Genomic DNA, 19,364 nt, shown 5'->3' with positions numbered 1-19,364 from the left:
GTGCTGAGGAGAAAGCATTCACTCTTCTAACAGTTGTTTTTCAAAGAAGGGCAGGTCTCAATCACATGCAGACTTTAATCTCCATATTTTGTTTAGTACGGACATCTATTCAGATGCTAAAGCAATGAAAATGGGAAATGATCACACATAAAATGAATAAATTGCTGTCCTCTGTTTCTAAGCAATACCATGTCATGACAAACTGAATATCTTGCCTGACTCCTAAGAATCAGTGCATAATGTAGATGTTCATAGTCAAGTAGTATTAATTATTTTTTGTGGTTTACAAATTTTCTTTTTTTGACACGACTCCAATATAAGAAACTAATTCTGTGGAAAGATGAGTGATAGTATGAGGCTTGATTATTAGTTTTGCTTTTACTGGAGCTTTCTATTTAACAAGGGAACAGACATTGGATCAAGAAATGACTCCTAATAAATATTTGCAATTATACTTTTTTTTTTTAATTGAAAAATAAACATGGTTTTTAGAAACTATAGTATGTACTGACATACTATTTGAATTTTTATTTTTAAGTGCAAGTGGTGGCCTTGATAATGAAACACATTCCCTCAACAACACTTTACTGGAGTATGTTGATCTAACGAGACAACTCCTAGAAGCAGAGAATGAGAAGGATTCCGATACACTGAAAGATATCCGGTGCCATTTTAGTGCCTTAGTGGCAAATATCATTCAGAATGTTCCAGGTATGTAAAAAAATAAAATAATAATAAAAACAAATTCTTCAAGCACTTTTTTTGTGCTTTTGAAGCACAAAAGTTTCTGAAGTTTCTGAAGTTTCAGCATACTTTCATAAAAATAACTTACACCATCAGTTTTGAATACAAGTTTAGCAATGTGAGTTTTAAGAGGGTTTTTGGTGCTATTTGGAATCGTACAAGTATTTTTCTTGTTTCACAGAAGTCTTGTTGATTGGCAGTGCATTTAAATTTGGTAGACTAATAAATACTGTATTGGTGTAACTTGTTCTTGTATAGCAGTGGCATTAAGTGGGACTGTAGTAAGCACATATCCAGCTATTATTTTGTCTTTACATTAGCTTTTTCTTTTATATTCATTTTTTGTCTTTCTGTTTTATGTATTTCATTTACAAAAAATACAAGAAAAGTGGGTCTAACTGTGTGTACTCTTCTTACAGTACACCAGAGAAGAAGTGTCTTTCCGCAGCAGAGTCTACGCCACAGTCTATTTATGTTGTTCAGTCATTGGGCAGGTCCTTTTAGTATCATGTTTACTCCCCTGGACAGATACAGTGATAGGAACATGCAAATAAACAGACACCAATACTGTGCATTGAAGGTATTTTAGCACTTTATGAATTTCGGAAATAGATTCTTATATTGACTTTTCTAAAGAAGACTTAACATACGGATTTTTGGGGGGTGGTTTTCACATCCTTGCTGTCATTCATGACTTAATTCTTTTTCTCTTCTACCTGCATGCCTATTTTTGACAGTTTGGCCTTTTCTGTAATGTAACTTATCGTACTTCTTAAAGGAATTTCTTAAAATTACAACCAAGTATTCACTTCCCATGACTTTACTCCTCATTTGCCTACAGAGATTGCCTTTCATGTAAAAGTGCATTAACAACCAAATTGTCACACCAACTCTTACTGTTACCTTTCCATATAGACAGTTCCTTGTGTGGGGGAGTTCAGAACAATAGGATTTGATTATTTCATTTCTTGAATAAGATATTAAACAGAATTTTTTAGCTTTGCTCTTCCTCCCTTGTCTGAATAGAAGTTTTTGATATTTTAATCGGTTTGATAAAATACATTTGCCATACCTGAGTTAGTAAAATGTGGTGTTTTTCAATTGCTTTCTGAAGGCTATGTCTGCTGTACTGTGTTGTGGCCCTGTTGCAGATAATGTAGGGCTCTCATCTGATGGCTATTTATACAAATGGCTGGATAATATTTTGGATTCCCAGGACAAAAAGGTAATACAGACAATGTCAGCATTGGTTTACAACTGTCACTGTCCTCAATATATGCTGCAATGAGATGTGAGGTCAGATTGGCCCAAATGCCATAGACTGAATTAAACTTAAAGCTGTTTTAGCTCAAAGCACGTCTTTGTACTGTCCTTGATACATGCATTAACCATGTGAGGGAGTCAGTTCCTAATCACAGTCTAAGGGCAGACAGAACAAAATTTAAGAGGGAAGGGCAAGGAGTTAGACAAACTATGTGCTATTTATAGGCTAATCAGCTAGGTTAAGCTGCAGTAATAAGGAGGCCTTTTAGAAGTTTAAAGGAGTCGGGATTTTGAATATGAATCTGTGAGACTGTAGGGTCCATTGGGGATTCTATAGAATTATGAAGACCAACCTTTACCATCTAAATCGTAAGGTAAGCTTTACATGTGAAAGATAAGGCCTCCATTGTACAAATACTATGACTGCATAGAAATACTTGATTGCTGCTCCAGAGGGCTACATAGATTCGAGAGAGCACGCAAGTTTCTACATAGCTCTGTTCCTTGTATGCCATTGTAATTCATGTATATATTTAAATACTTTTCTCTATCTAGTGCTTTCAGGTCAGTATTCAGGTTGCAGTAAGATCAGTTAAAATAGTAAATAACAGCAGGGTGGACTTGGAAATGAGAATAAAATTAGTAGTGCTGTGTAGCTATTTGCTTTGATAATCTATGACTGTGTGTACAACTTGAATATTAAACAATTTAATAGAATTATCTGCTTTTCTTTTAAATTGCGGTCTCATTGTTTTCAGTTAAATTTTGTATGTTGCCTGGTTTTGCTTTAAAATATCAGTGTTTTCTTTTTCTATGCCATTTTTGTAAATCATCCTTTACTTTTTACTTTTCATTTCTTGAATACAGGTTCATCAGTTAGGCTGTGAGGCAGTTATGCTGCTTTTGGAACTCAACCCTGACCAGAGTAACCTCATGTACTGGGCTGTAGACCGGTGTTACACAGGTTCCAAGCGGGTAGCAGCTGGCTGTTTTAAAGCCATAGCCAGTGTGTTTCAAAACAGGTACTACGGAGGTTTTCGAAACTTTCATTTTAAGTGTTCGTTTTCAAAGTCGCCCCTGTTTGTGTGTATGTGTTACTACAGAAACTTTTCAGAAGGTTGTTATGTTATCCCATATCGTATCCCCTATGAATTAAACCTCCCTGAATAAACTCATATTTTAAAAAGTCAAATGTAATTTTATTTCACACTTGCAATTTTTCTCTAGGGATTACCAGTGTGATACAGTGACCCTCCTAAATCTGATACTGTTTAAAGCAGCTGATTCTACTAGGGCTATCTATGAAGTTGCTATGCAACTATTACAGGTTCGTAAGCTAACTTTCATTTTAAAATACTTTATATCTTGAAAAAGAATTTTCCCTGTGTATTTAAGAAAGCTATTTCTGGTATTATTTGGCTATCCTGTCAGTAATGAAATGCAATGTATTTTTTTCCTTTATTTTTAATAAATACTTAGGCTAGATCCTCATCTGGCATAACTTGACGTCAGTGGCAGTATGCCTGTTTTCATGAACTGAACATTCAAGACTTGTATTTTCAGAGTATCTGCATTTTCAGGATGTAATACTGAAATGAAGATTTTTCTAATTTGGCACTATAACAGAGCATCATGTAGCTCTGCCTTTCCAAGAGCACCTCAGGAAGAGGCAAGGTCCTTGTCAGCTAAATTCAAGAGTAAAATTTCCATTGAAGATGTACCTCTATTGATATGTCTGCACTTACATCACCCTCCCTTTCAGTCCCACCTTTCTTCTCAAGTGAACACCGCTGCTTAAGATCGACCAAAAAATAATTTAAACAATGTTAAAATGCTTTTGCCTCTTGCTGTGTCTTTGCCACATCAAAGATTACATTGCTACTATCCATGTCTCATTTATGAGCAAAAATTAATATTGTTTGGAAATACAAGTGTTCAATAGTATTTTAAACTTTGTACATCTGTACAGAAAAATGCACATTTTATACAGTATTATGAAACAGATTTCTGAAAACGATCACTAGAGACTTGCTCATCAAATGGAGCAAGTCTTAGCTAGGCTTCTACAGAATTGCACACTATATTTGAATATGATAGATATATGGATATTTATCTAGATAAGCATTAAATGATAGTAGATACATGGATATAGTATTTAAAAGGCAGTTTTGTATAAAGTTTTCTATTAAAGCTCTAAGGTAATTTGTATAAAAACTTCCATTAAAGCTCTGTACTTAGTTTCAAATTCTGAACATTATTGTTGTAGATCTTGGAACCAAAGATGTTCCGTTATGCTCACAAACTGGAAGTTCAGAGGACGGATGGGGTTTTAGGTCAGCCTTCTCCTTTACCGCATCTATATTCTGTATCGTATTATCAACTGTCAGAAGAATTAGCAAGGACTTATCCAGAACTAACTCTTGCTATCTTCTCAGGTATGGTAAAAAAGTTCATCAGGACAAAAGCATTTAAAAAATCTGTAGTTCTCATTTTTTCAGTAATTTATTTGCATGTAATTCACTAAAATCAGGACCACAATATTACATGTTCATAATAGGTGGAAAAAAATGAATTTATTGTGTGACAGTGTTTGCTCATATTTGAAATACAACATATTCAAGAAGAAACAGAAGTGAAAAAAGTTATTTTTACAAACTTGTTAATAGACACAAAAAAACATGTATTAGAGAAATAATTTACAATTGCTTTTCAAAATTCTTTTTTCTGTTGTTCTTTCTAGTGTTTTCTTATTTTGCTCTAGACTGCTTAGAAAGTGTTATTCTGTAGCAGTCACAGAATAATAACCTTTCATACCAATTAGAAGAAATACTAGGACTAATGTAAGGAAGAGAATTTTTAAAGTGCTTTTTTTCCTGTGTTTTTTGTGCCAACATTGGTACACGCTTACAGAATTAAAGCTCAGACTCTTTGTTTTCAGTTCACTCTTAAGTGGTATCTAAAGTAGAGGAATTTCACTCTAGGTCTTAAAACTTCCTATTCACGAAAGAGCTTCACAAAAAAGCATTTTACAAAGTATTCTTCCCACTTGATGTGTGTTGGTTTGCACTTACTGATTATATAAGACATTTGCTAGCGAAGGAGCATATAGGCAGTGCTGTAATCACGCTCATCAGCCTTGTTTGCCATGGTAATCACTGCATGGTTGTAGCATGCAATGCGCGATAACTTCCTCATGGTCCCTTTCTTGCACTGACAGCACTTCTTGCACCCTTCTCACCACACAAGTGATACTGGCAAATATTACTTGCATTTTATTTTCTATTTTCAATGAAAAGTTCCTAATAGAAGAATACAAGCTTATGTTTCGCAAGAATTTTTAATATGAGACAAACGTGAAATGGAGGGACTTTCTGATCAAGTAAACTTGACATAAATTTCTGCAATTCACAATTAACAGAATAATTAGGATCTAAAGTGTTCACCTTTGTGTGTTTTGTGTGCACAAGGCTGTATGTGTTTGTGTATATCTGTATTGGTATATATGTGTGTATACTAATTTTGTTTCTTCAATATATTGTTGTCAGCAAAGAGTCTTTAATTATCTCTACTCAAGACCACAGACTGTCATTACGAAATGGCACTAGTCAAAAAAAAATTGTCAGTAACAGCATTAATGTACATTAGTATGATATACTGGGTTTGTGGTTGTTGTTGCTGTTGTTATTATTACCAAAGCAATTCTAATGTTTATTGATTTGCATTTTTAAGTATGTACCTAATTTTTGAATGACAGAAGTAAGCCAGAGAATCCAAACAGCTCACCCGGCTGGGAGACAGGTGATGCTGCATTATCTGCTACCATGGATGAACAATATTGAGTTGGTAGACTTGAAACCTTTGCCAACCATTCGTCGGCAAGATGAAGATGAAGAAGATTCTTTGAAAGATAGGGAAATAATGGTGAACAGTAGACGCTGGCTACAAGGAGAAGGCTGGGGATCACCGCAAGCTACTTCTATGGTTTTGAACAATCTAATGTATATGACTGCAAAGGTAAAACTAATTACTTAATATTCCCTGTTGTTCCAGTGGATTGTTCTGTTTAGGATGGAAGGAAATACTGTTCGGAGATACTGTGTTACCAAATAGCAAACTTTTAATATTAATTATTCAATTTTGTTGGCTTGCTTATGTATACCCAAGCCATACCAGATAGTTTTGTGGGTAATATTAAGAGAAATACATAATATGTTAGATAAATGTTATAGTAGGGGTTAACTTGAATAAATCTCATGAAGACTCAAAACTTTTGTTTTATAATGTAGATGTCTAGTTGAATAGATAATACCCCCTCTCCTCTGTAACTATAATCTCAAAAAGTTGAAGTGGAGTTTTAGAACAAATCTTGTTACTATAGGGTGATTGAAAATTTGTCCTTCCTGTCATAGCAACTTCCAACAGACAAAAAGTATTGGTCACTTGCAGCGCTCCTGCCGCTTCTTTAGATCTTTGAATCATACTGATGAGAGATCACCTTTTAAGCTACAAATTAAAGCCTCTTGGCAGCCTGTGGTCCATGGAATTTTATTCAAGATTGCTAGCAACTGGGAGATACTGTCTCTTCCAAATATAGATAGCTGATATATAGATAGATACACACACACACACACACACACACACACACGCTTCCTGATTATAGTATATCATTCTGATAATAATTACTTCTTTCCAGAATGTGTTTATGAGAATGAGCATATGTGAAAGCTTCATTCCAGAATGTTAAAAACATAACAGCTTCCTATGGGATTCATGTCTCCTTTTCCTAGTCCCTGTTCCACTCGGTCAATACAAACCATTTTCAAATACACTGTTTTCTATTGGATCTTTCAGGAGAGATATTAATTTTGTTTTCTAGTATGGTGATGAAGTGGCTTGGTCAGAGATAGAAAATGTTTGGACTACTTTGGCAGACAGCTGGCCAAAAAATCTGAAAATAATTTTGCACTTCCTGATCAGTATCTGTGGAGTGAACAGTGAACCCAGTCTTTTGCCTTATGTAAGTATCTGATGTGACTCTTCTCAGTGATAGCCATATTTGAAAATTAGTTGTGTGTCTAGCAGTGAAGATCACTAAATAAACAAAAAAATCACATAGGATTTCTGATATCAAAATCTCCTACAGCATAATAATGTCATCCCATAGTTTATGATGACTGAATACTATGAACGAATCAAATTCAGTTTTCCCCATTTGAGTTACTTTGGACATCCATGCTCCATATGTTAATATGCTTTCAGTTTTCTTTGTGCTAGTGTTTTCTTTATCTGTTATGAAATCCTCTTTCTAGAAATGCATGGTGATTTTTTTAATATGCTGCTTTTTTTTCCCTTGTCATATCTTGTTAGCCTTTTCTCTTCATGACCAAGATATAYCATTACAGTAGTGAATCAATCCTAGGTAGACTTAAACGATTAAATGGACACTAGGTATCTTTGGAAAAAAAACATTTTGATATTTCAATAAAAAGCTCAGGAGGCAGGAAATACTTCTCAATACATTAAATACAGAGTATACTAAAATAATTCAAGGTCAACCTGTAAAACCTGTGAAATTATGGAAACCTTCCATGAATCAGGTGAATGTAAGAAGTATCTGTAAAAAGAATTGAAAGATAACAAAGACTGTGAGAGGAGAGCAACCTCCTGAATGTTCATGGACTTTATGAAGATAGCACCATGAGAAATTGCACAAAGAGAGAAACTGAAACACCAGCAGCTAACGCTAACACAGGGCAATTTTTTCGTTTGCTTGGGTTTTTTTGTTTTTAGACTGTGGAGGGTACCCACATCCATCAATCTGAGTGAAGAGGGGCTAACCATTAGTGAAAGAGTGGCACAATGTGTTGGGCAACTTTTATATATGCTTTACCTTCAGCTTAATGTGATAATGATAGGATTCTTATTTTTCATACTTATTTTTTATTTCACATTTTTACACAATGCATATTTTAGAAATTGTTATCCTCTGATTTTTGGTCCTCTATTTCATATCACTTTTACTTGCTCCTTGTTTCTGCTTGACAGTCCTGCATCTTTTACTGGGTTGAAAGTTTGCTATCTTACTGTCCAGAGGGATGCCCAGATTTGATTTACCTGTGCGTATTACTCAAATGCAGTTAGTCTGAAGTAACAGTATTTGGCTCTGGTCTGTGCAATAATTTCTTCCTGAATCAAAGCCTCAAAGGGAAAAATGATTTAATTGTTTAAGTGCAAAGTTTTGCTTACAGAAACGGGATCAGTTTCAGTTAAACACATCATCCATTCATGGTTCTTGAGAAGGGAAACCAGAAAGGAGATAGCATTTTAAAGATAGCTGAGCCTTCCTGTACTTAAAACAACTTACTGACTATTCCAATCTACTCAGGGTGGTAACTCTGAAAGAGTCCACTAGCCATCTATCAGTTACGAATTATCAAAATCCAGAGTATCATAGATGGGCCATAGACCTTACTCAGTGAGTAAATCATAAAAAGTGGGAAAGACTCATTAAAATGTCTACATAGTACATCTGTGTTAGCGGTTTTTTTCTTCCTTTGGCATAAAAATGAAACTTTCCAATTTTCTATGTTTTAATTTAGGATAGTATGGAAAAATAGACAGATCATAGAGTAAAATAAAGCATGCTATGCTGTCACTTAAAGAATGCCATGTAGGAGATGATGTGATTGAATTTTGTAAATTATCTCACATGACCAAGTATTAAAGCAAAAAAAGAAAATCCCCCAAAACAAAACTTTATTTTAAATTGGTTTTACACACATGTGACAGCGCTGCAGAGTAGCATGAGAGGAAGAAAAATTGATACCTGCTAGAAACAAAGTAGAATAGTGTGTGTCTGTGAAATATCAAAAAATACATGATATTGCAATACATATACTTTGGCTTTTCTTTTTATTCCCCCACCCATGTTAATCTCAAATGTTGCTAAAAACTTTGTAAGAAAAAACTGTTTTATTTTCTAAATTGTTGCCATCAAAATAAGAAGACTTGTTTGCAATGCTTGCTTCTGTTGACAGCTGTGAAAGTAATTTTGTTTGCCTTCTTAGAGTCAGTTGTGCATTTGGTCACTACCAATAAAGATAGATCCTGATTCTAAACAGTTGCAGTATAAAAATTTCCTGTTATTGTCCTTTTTTATCCAATCACTACAAATAAGAATTTTTGCATATACACACACACACATGGACATATGAATGTATGTATGATTTTTTTTCTTCATGGCAGGTAAAGAAAGTTATTGTTTACTTGGGTAGAGACAAAACAATGCAACTGTTAGAAGAGCTGGTGAGTGAGCTTCAGCTTACTGATCCGGTCAGTTCGGGGGTCACTCATATGGATAATCCACCATATTACCGCATTACATCCAGTTACAAAATCCCTTCTGTCACTTCAGGTGAGAGTTTATTTAACTTGAAGTACTATCATTTTCAATGATAAACATGTTATTATCAATCAGTTACAATGTTGGAATTAAGCTGTAAGTAATTAGGAGTACAATTTAAAAAAATACATATTTATGTGTGTATATATTTATATTTGTATGGTATAAAGTCTGTTTTACTAGATTTGTAGTTTGTAGTGTATCTAAAGTTCTCATTAATGAGTACTTTATAGACTCACAAAGAACAGGTTTGTATCAATGTATATGTTAGATTTTGTCTACTTTCAGATCTTTTCCCATTTACCCTCCCCAGATCACTTATATAGCAATTCAGTTAAACAACTGGGACAATTTACGTCAGTTTAAATCCATGTAAATTGTTGTATTTTAAGTATGGTACTGACACAAGCTGCATCCATGGGAAGTTATTCAAGAGGATTTAAGTGAGCTTGTTCAGGAGAATTTGTTTAGAAATAGCTAGCAATTAACGATAGATAAATCTTCAAAAAAAAAAAAACCCCTGAAAATGTAAAAAGTATGTCCTGCCTCGTTCTTCAGTCTGAGAATGTGCTGAGAAATGTGGGGGAAAGCTGTCTCTCTTTGGTGAAACACCTTGCAAACTGAGCCACAGAGAGCTGGACTGGGAGGGTTGTGCTGCAAAGCTGTCAATGTTATGAGACAGCCTGGACCTATCATCAAAGAATTGTTTGGATATGAATTGGCACTTGTTCATGAAAGTGTTTAAACAATATTGAAAAAAAATTGAGGTGCTTTTACACTGAAGTGTGTATTAAGAGTGTGAGGGATGCTAAATTATTTCCCAGTACGGTCATCTATTGTGTGTGATGCTTGGAAGTTTCTCTTAAAAGAAATCTATACAAGCTTCACTACAGACTTGCATTTTATTTCCTGATCTGTGTGCGTTTTAACCTAACTGTACACAAAGGCCCACCTGTGTTTTACAGATGTATGAAGTATAACATACAGGAAGGAAAGAAATAAGTATCTAAATCCTGTTTTCCTGTTTTTCTATTTTATCTGAATCCTGCTTCTTTTTAGAAGCCTTTCTACTCAATTTACATTAAAGATTCAAACAGAGATTCCTAGAATGATTTCCCCCCCCCTCCATTTTTTCCAGTTAGTGAAATTGCTGTAGCAGCTCAGACTCTTGCAGGCAAAGCAATAATTTTTTTCCCCACGTGAAAATAATTATCTATGTCTTAGTTTGTATTTGTGCCAGTTGTAACAGTGTACAACTGTTTAGTGTTCTTGGGATGGGCAAGTAAATTAAGGTCATTATACATCACTGAAGATTTCTTTTTTTTTTTTTTTTTAATTCAGTTATCAGTCTTTTTATTTGTCCCTTATTCACAGGTACCACTTCTAGTAGCAATACAATGGTGGCTCCCACAGATGGTAATCCTGAAAGTAAACACATAAAAGACAGTATTGAAGAGAAGTAAGTATCTCCTCAAAGAGCAGTGATTAGTTAAATTACAAGAATTACTGGTGATTAGTTAAATTACAAGAATTACTGGTAGCTACTGTAAGTGATTGCATCATGATGGCTCCAGGTATGTCTACACTGCAGGAAAGGCATGACTGTAAGTTGTATTAACTAGTACAATATAGTTTTAAGCAATAAAACTGTAATACTATTTGGGATTAACAGTAGCAGCCTCAGTCTTAACTTGGACTCCAAAACCTGTATAGGCAGCTGAATAAATTAGGGTACCAATTAGGGTCAGGCTTTATATTGCTACAGCTATACTGCTATGGGTAGCTAAATTAGCTACTATTACACTAAACTGTGTATGTTTACTTAAGAGAGGTTATGCTGCAGATGGATGCATTGAGGGCAGAAGTTACCAGTTCAGTGATGTAGCCAATCTGCAGATCACTTTCCTACTTCACTAGAAATCAACACTACCCATGTCTTGATAGCTAATTTATTCTCCTGTTTAGGGTATTTGGATCCCTCCTCTATGTGGCAAGATCCCTTGCAGCTATAAAACAGATGCCTGCCTCCCTGCCTAGTTTTTGAGGTTCTTCCAGGACATATCTTTTTTGAGAAATTTAGCAGCTAGTGGTACTGGGGTGAGGGTGGGGGGAGGCAGATGGTTGACATGGAGGTAGGGTGTGCACTCAGAGCACAGCAGCAATTCAGCAGTGACTGATTGTGTGTATGCTCTCATTTTGTGTTAAATAGGGGATAGCTCACCCTTCAGTGAAAGGAGGAGTAAGTATTCTATAAATAGCATGGGAAAACTAAAAATGTGCACACAGGCCGTTACTGCAGAATAGCTTATATGCAATAAGTTCACAAATAGTTTATGGTGATTTGTTTGTGAGCCTTAGTAATTCTATTTCTATAGGAAGTATGAAAGTAATTATACTTCTGTAATTATACCAATATAATTTCCCATTTGGACTTTTTTTTTTCCTCCCCAGGATAATCATGTCAGTATAATTAGGTTAGTAAATATATCAGTACAGACATGCCCAATACTTCAATTAAAATAAATTAATTTTTGGTGAAAATAAATCATACAAGATTATGAAATCTGAGGTATCATCCTAGCAAGGTACAAGCAATAAAGAATTTGGCTGCTTTGGGAGCTGAAGCTGAAGAGGCTTGTAGAGTCTGGGTAAGCTTTGGCATCTGCTGTAGTGTTGTTCAAAACTTCCCTAGGGTATATACATTTTGATACAATATATCCTGTATATCTTGGGCTCGCAAGGAAGCGGGGATTTTATAAATCATCTAGAAACAATTTGGAAATTGTACATTTAGTACTCTCATTTCTCCAACTTCTTTCTAGTTTGTCAGGTTAATGAGGTTAGGAGGATCTTGGACAGTGCCACGTCAATTAGGGGCTTTATTGTTTTGCTGAAGAGTGAGAAAAACTTGTGTATAACAGTAACAAATGTTTTAATGTACTTAAATGTTAATGAAAATGTTCTAATTGAAATACAATTTGTAGTGGATTACCTCCTTAAATTCCCATATGTACCATTACTACAGGAGATTTGCCTTATACAGCTGAGATGCTTAGGCATTATATTGTGTAATTGTCCTTGTAAGTTAAAATATATTTGTATAATACGTGGTTTTGTTGATGTACAGTTTTACTGAGAGACTCTGATTGACTAATTCTATTACAGAATATATCAGTTATTAGCCCTGCTCTATTTGTTTCTGCAGTTATGTACATCTAGACATTTACAGTGGGTTGAACAATAACTTGAACCGACAGCACCACAGACTAGAATCTCGCTACAGCAGCAGCTCTGGAGGATCATATGAAGAAGAAAAAAGTAATATTTTTGTTTAGAAGTATTTCTGTGGGTGGAAAATAAATTTTTCTTAATTAATACTATTGCTGATGGTTGTAGAACATGAGGAAACAGGCATTATCAGTGACAAAGGAGGCTTTTTCATGCACCTAATTTAAAAAAACCTTTTTTTAAATTTCCCCAAGCTTAATACTGCTTTTGAAACCTAGCATACATTTGTTTACAATAGAATGTGCAAGGAAGATAATATGCTTTCTTTCCTACACTTATTTTCTAGAATGAGTTGTGAACATCTTCCCAAGTGAAGCAGTTTCATTCCATTTTTTGTGTTTGCCACTTCCAACAACAAAGAAAGCTAGGTTAGTCTGAAGAAAAAGAAGAGGGAGTACCGTGAGGAAAATAAGATGAATAAGGAAAAAGATGAGGAAAATAAGATGAATAAGGAAAAAGATGAGGAAAATAAGATGAATAAGGAAAAAGATGAGGAAAAGAAGTTTGTTTTTTTTTAATACAGAAAATATATAAAATTATAAATAATTATTCTTTTAAATGGTAGCAATACTTGGTCTGTTGAAACTTTGCAAAGGGGAAAAAGACCTTGTATCTCTAATTAATTTTCAAGATTGTTTTTAAATGATTTTCCTAGATCTGTGACAGTTCAGCTTTTCTGAAGTGCAGGGGGAAGGAAAGTGGTAAACTACTTTTAGAAGCTTTTCTTTAACAAAGATTCACAAACTGTGTCTAATTTTGTATCAGAAGAATCAATGGTCGTTGTCAAAGTGTGTAAGGCATCAAATCGTTGTGACAACATTAGAGAAAAGCTAAAGAGGTCAAGTAACCAGGCAAAAATTGAACAGTAATCACGTAGTGATTATACATCGCGTTAGCAGGTTCTATATGCTGTTTCAAAGTGCTCATTTGAATGGGACTCATTTGACTGGGACTTCTAGCTAACAAACTGTTAGCAATTAAAATACTTCCTAATGTCACCCTACCTAGAATTATCATAATCTCTTCCAGATCATTTTAGTGACCCCTGAAGACTATTTTCTTAGGTTTCACTCAGGTTTTTTTTTATTGACAGTTGATCTTGCTGTCAGAAAAGTTGTTTGGGTGTGGGTATAGTGCTGCTTTTCCTTTACCTTTCTGTCTGGTGCTACCAAACAACAGAATTTAAATTCTTGCTCTTTGAGTGTTRTGTGTCAGTGCAGAACCCAGTGTGTCCTGTGTATATTGAGCCTTTGGAGCAACAGGATCTATTAGGTCTACGTGTGCATCCTTTAATGACTGCTTCTGTGCAAGACCATAAAGGATAGAGTGAATACAGTCAGTCTTATTGCCCTTTTTCAGGGAAATGGAACATAATGTCCTTCACAGAGCTGTTGTAAACAGCTCTGGCTGGGCATGGTCATTCAGATCTGTTAAAACTTTTATGACTCTTTGCCACTGTTGGGTCAGTAACGGATTGGTGGACCTTTTGAGCAGGCAGCATATTTATTACTGCTCAGAAGGGTGAAGTCCAACATTTAAAGGGACCATAGACACGATCATTTTCATCTTCGTTAGGTATTTATGCTAACAAGACTGAGTACACTGAAGCAGATGATAATGCACATGTGCTATTAGAATAGCACAGTTAGAAGTTTCATGCTAACTTGTGAAACCTCTGCTGCTACGTTTCCCAAAGGGCAACGGGTACAATCACTGAAACAATGAACTGTTCGGGCAGTCTCCTTGAAAATTTCTCACCTTAACTAATCATTAACCTTAACTAAGCCAGGATATGTCATTTAAAAACAGAAAAACATTTTGAATGTGTAACAGTATGCTATTATACAAAATAGCTCATGTGCCTCTTCCAATGACTACTGAAGCTTGCTTGATCAGACGCTAAATGGCTTTCTGTGTCTTCTTGAAGAACGTATTGGTTTCTGAGCCAGTGACTTTTGTCAGGCACTGGGATTGGGCTTTGCTGCTGGAAAAATGGCAAGTGCCAAGTGACCCCATATATCAGATCTGCCTTATCTGACATCTAGATGTAGTAGATTTTTACTAGGGAGATCTGCAAAGAGATGTTCTTGAAAAACACTTCCTTAACCCATAATAAAATGTGACTTTTTGAGATGAGGTCAGTATTATCCTCAGATTCACCCTTAACTCCATCTAACACAAGCTTTGAATTTCAAGGAAATTCTATTAGGTTACATTTCCTTTTCTTCCTTATGTGCATTCATTTCATTTATGAACTTATTCAGCAGAATCTGACTCTATGTATGCAACTTATATTATGACTTCTATAAAATCATTCTTATGCTAAAATAAGTAACCACTTTTTTAACTTTAGCCAATACTGTTTACAGCTGTCTTCCCCCCCCCTCCCCCCAAGCATCAGCTCTTCAGGAATTTAAAAATATTTCTTTGGAATATATAGTAGAAAAATGTATTTTATATTTTTTGGAGTACATTTATTTTTATTTTCCTGGTTTAATTATCTGCTGTGTTAGGTGATTCAATGCCTCTGTATTCAAACTGGCGATTGAAAGTGATGGAGCACAATCAAGGAGAGCCTCTACCTTTTCCACCTACTGGAGGTTGCTGGTCACCACTAGTGGATTATTTGCCTGAAACTTCTCCTCCAGGCATGTCACTTCACAGGTAATTTTTTAACAGTGCTGATGGCAATTCAGTTCATCTTAGTTTGTGCTGCACAATTATAGTAATCTAAAGATAGCAGATTGTATGTGCATTTATTTTATTTTATGCAGTTTTACTCGCAGGTGTAGCATATAAGATTTCTGAGCCTTTTCATCTGGAGAACTAAAGATTTTGTATTTCATTGTTGAACATACGTATTTTCCCTTAATATAGCTTTGTGGGTATTTATAGGCTTAGGAAAGAATACTGCTTAGCAGTCTGTTAAGCTCTTTGGAGCTCTTCATAAAGTTCAGTTGTGTTGTGTTCTTCTAACAAACTTTTTTTTTTTTTTTTTGCTTTTAGGTGCAACATAGCAGTGATCCTTTTGACTGACTTGATAGTTGACCACAGTGTAAAGGTGGAATGGGGAGGATACTTGCATCTTCTGCTTCATGCAATTTTTATAGGTGAATAAATCCTTACAGAAATATTTATAGTAACTTAAGAACTGTAACTATTTACACAGCTATTCTTCTCCACATTTAAGTTAGTGCTTGCCATTGGATTTTAGTCTTGCTAATATTCACAAATACAACTTGAGCATGAAGCATAGAAAGGACCGTTGTTTTATTAAATAGTACAGATATGTATACAGCTTTGAGAGCCTGAATATTTGAAAGCTCACTTGCAGGAAACAAAAATGGTATTCATTCTTGATTTGAACAGAAATTCACCTAAATCTTTCAGCTTGATTTATACAACCCTTTATACAAGGGTTTTGGAGTCCTTTGAAAGCTCTGTCTGTTGGAGCCACTTTTCCCTCTTTCTACTTGTAGAAAATACTGTGAAACTGAAGTACACAGTGCCCTTGGTGCTACCTTTGCTGCTGTTTTTTTTTTCCTTTCTGTTTCTCTGTGTAGTGATTTTCATAGAAAGCACAGATTAATTACATACTTCTATGTAAGCAACAAGAGGCTATATTCATATATGTTAAACTGTATGTTTTTGTTTTTCATATTTAAACACTGAAAGAACAGTCTAACCAAAGGTAGAAGAAATATCTTGTGTAGCCTGTAGGAATCCAATATTCAGTTATTGGGTGAATTATGTTTCTGTTTCTTGGTAAAGTGTAACATAGAGCAGTGTGAATACTGCTAGTTTCTAATAATTGAATTAAACATGTTCTTTTAATTTAATAAAACTTTAACATTTTCCTTTTGTGTTAGGTTTTGACCACTGTCACCCTGAAGTCTATGAGCATTGTAAACGGCTGCTTTTGCATCTGCTGATAGTGATGGGCTCCAGCAGTAATGTCCAGTCTGTTGCTTCTGTCCTGCTCAGGAACAGAGAGTCCAATGAGTCCAGGGTGCTTACTGTCAAGCAAACTACCCACTTAGATTATACTTTCACAGGTATCCTTAGATTTATTAAGTGCTGCTTGTTAAAATGATACAGAAAGTTATCTTCTAGTCATTAAAATTTCTGTTATTTGTAATTTTATTCTGAGCTCTTGGAAATAAAATGCTTTTTACTTCAGTTCTATCTGGTTAAAATGTATTTCTTCAGATTTTAATTAAGTCAAAATGAATACAGTTCACATCAGCACTTTGTGCCAGTCAGTGAAGTTGGGAGCACAGTTGAATAATTGGATACTAGCAGAAAACACAGAGGAAGCTCTAGGTTTTGGATCTGTAATACAGCAGTTTTTATAAGAGCCTTGAAAGTAAAAAGAAGGAACATCTCTTCTGTATTTATAGTAAATTTACATTTCTGACTTAGCCAGTTGTCATTGTACTGTTCAGCAGGATATCAGAAGACTCTTTTGAGATCTTACCTTTTAATTTTAGTAATAATATAACAATATTGTAGTTATATGGGATATCTATTTATTTTATATGTAACTCCTTATGAAAGTAACATTTTCATGGTTTGAGCCTACGGTTTCTAAACAAATGTGAAAAAATTCATTTTGTTGAAATCTAGTGTTTTATATTATTTCAGTAGGTGGCAGCATATTGCTACAAAATCCATTCATTCCATTTTGTTCACATCAGAAGTGGCTTTGTCACTAACCAGAAGTATTTTGTCAATTTGATATTTATGGCAATGAGCGATTATAATTAGGAAGTGAGCATAGTGGAGCAATTCTTTTATATAAACTTGTTTGTGGAACTTTACTGGTGCACCTGTATGGTGACCTGTTCAATCATTCTGTTCCTAATCTTTGCAATTTTGTGCACAAGTTCCAGCAAGCTGATTTAAAACTTTCTTTGAAGCAGCTAATGTCTCAATCCACATCTTGTGGCTCTGTAGGCAAATTTATGGCAGATGCCAGTGAGTCTCAGGTTTATTTATAATGTTACAAAGATTCATGACCCTCTTTTCCCTGTTAGTTTACTTTGTCCAGCACCTTGTAGCTTTAGGTGTAATGTGAGGAGTTACTGCGGTTGTATTATATTGCTACATGATTGTTTATACTGACAGAAAAAACTTTCAGGAACTGGATTAAGCTGGCTTCAGAGAAGTTCTGTGTAGCCGGAAATACCCTAAATAGAAATAATTAGAATTGGTTCACTAGTTAATACTTAGTCTTCACTGATTTAAATTGCTGTCATAGTGGACTGAGTTTTGACAAAAAAAAAAAAGTAAATTATTATTAAGATGAGATGCCTTAGAGACTGAGAATCTGCCATTTCACCATATTACTGATACAAAATGGAGCAAAATACGGTGGTTGTAAGGAAGGACCTGGCTGTTCCTTATTAAGGGTCCAGTTATGCAAAGATTTTGCACATACAGGACTTGCTGTTGATTTCATTGTAATTATTGCATCCATGAAATTATTTTATTTGCTAAATTATTAATTGTTAGCAGGATAATTATTCTTTTTATATATTTAATATGAAACCATCAATTTAAGAGTTCATAATAATCTTGTTTTTATTTCAGCAGGCGTTAATGATTTTATACCTGATTATCAGCCCTCCCCAATGACAGACTCAGGGCTTAGTTCAAGTTCTACCTCTTCTAGCATCAGTTTAGGAAATACAAGTGCAGCCATTTCTCATCTGCATACCACCATCCTCAATGAGGTTGACATTTCAGTAGAGCAAGATGAAAAAGTGAAAACTCTCATAGAATTTATTACCTCAAGGTAAAATTTTAATTTTGATTATTGTCAAGACCTGTATTTTATAGAAACATGCTGAAATTCTTATTTAGCATGATGTTGTCTAACTTTTCTCTTTGCTTTATTCCCAGTAAGAGATTGAGTCTAGTCCTGAAGTGTTTTTATAGAATACAGCCTTTAAACAACCCTAATTTTCCAATAGTTTTGCCCTCTCTCTTGTCCTTTAAGTTTAAAAGTCTATTGGCATATTCTACACAGATCTGTTGTAGTTGCTTGCCATGCGTTTTATAGAAATTCTTTTCCATCCTGGCAGAAAAATACTGAAGGATTAGGGATCTAGTACATCATGATGGTTAGGGAGCTACAAGATCTGTGTGGAGTTTAACGATTAGTAATAGTAGAGCGCTGCCTWTTTGAAAAATAGGAATTAGTGGTGAAGAACAACTGTAAAACAAACAACACTTATGCAATTCATATGATAGTTTATATAAACTTTTAAGATCATGTAAATCTGAAATACCAATTAATTAGTCAAAAACTTTCTGAGAACCATGATAACAAAAAAAGGGACTTTTTAATGGGTCCTAAAATTAAAATAATGTGGTGTGTTGATGGGAAGGGAGAAGTTGTTTTAAGAAGTATAAATATAATGAGTCAGTTGTAAATGATTTTCTGTTAGAATAACTAAATGTTTACCCTTCCTAAATGTATGCTATTATTTTGGTTAGATTCAATCTATTGCTTTTCACCTTGTCTTAACTTCTGCATCGTTGTGTAGTATTAACAGTTGTCACACTTCTTCCCAATTTGTGTCTGCAATTTTAAATGTTTTTGCTTATGTGGTAGGTAGTAGATTCTTCTGCAGTTACTTAAGGTGAAAATAACATTTAAATA

The 19,364-nt window shown here is 34.7% G+C and overlaps 1 protein-coding gene across 13 annotated transcripts in view; it reads left to right on the top strand.

Annotated features, from left to right (window-relative positions):
- The window catches only part of FRYL (FRY like transcription coactivator), a 178,475-nt gene that overhangs the window by 118,337 nt on the left and 40,774 nt on the right, over positions 1–19,364 (top strand). For 10 of the 13 annotated variants that reach the window (XM_026078606.1, XM_026078608.1, XM_026078603.1 and 7 more), the window contains 15 exons: positions 539–711; positions 1,164–1,324; positions 1,859–1,969; positions 2,875–3,029; positions 3,235–3,334; positions 4,274–4,442; positions 5,762–6,021; positions 6,884–7,024; positions 9,253–9,421; positions 10,784–10,868; positions 12,615–12,727; positions 15,211–15,361; positions 15,704–15,807; positions 16,567–16,752; positions 18,290–18,494. In XM_026078606.1, the coding sequence (XP_025934391.1) occupies positions 539–711; positions 1,164–1,324; positions 1,859–1,969; positions 2,875–3,029; positions 3,235–3,334; positions 4,274–4,442; positions 5,762–6,021; positions 6,884–7,024; positions 9,253–9,421; positions 10,784–10,868; positions 12,615–12,727; positions 15,211–15,361; positions 15,704–15,807; positions 16,567–16,752; positions 18,290–18,494 (2,283 nt within the window). The remainder of the gene's footprint in view (positions 1–538; positions 712–1,163; positions 1,325–1,858; positions 1,970–2,874; positions 3,030–3,234; positions 3,335–4,273; positions 4,443–5,761; positions 6,022–6,883; positions 7,025–9,252; positions 9,422–10,783; positions 10,869–12,614; positions 12,728–15,210; positions 15,362–15,703; positions 15,808–16,566; positions 16,753–18,289; positions 18,495–19,364) is intronic. The other 3 variants (XM_026078611.1, XM_026078613.1, XM_026078600.1) reach the window with 1 other exon arrangement.

The sequence above is a fragment of the Apteryx rowi genome, unplaced genomic scaffold (genome assembly GCF_003343035.1).
Source record: "Apteryx rowi isolate R43461 unplaced genomic scaffold, aptRow1 scaffold_481, whole genome shotgun sequence".
NCBI lineage: Eukaryota > Metazoa > Chordata > Aves > Apterygiformes > Apterygidae > Apteryx > Apteryx rowi.
The sequence above is the reverse complement of the archived record's forward strand: the minus strand, read 5'-3'. Positions and strand labels throughout refer to the sequence as shown.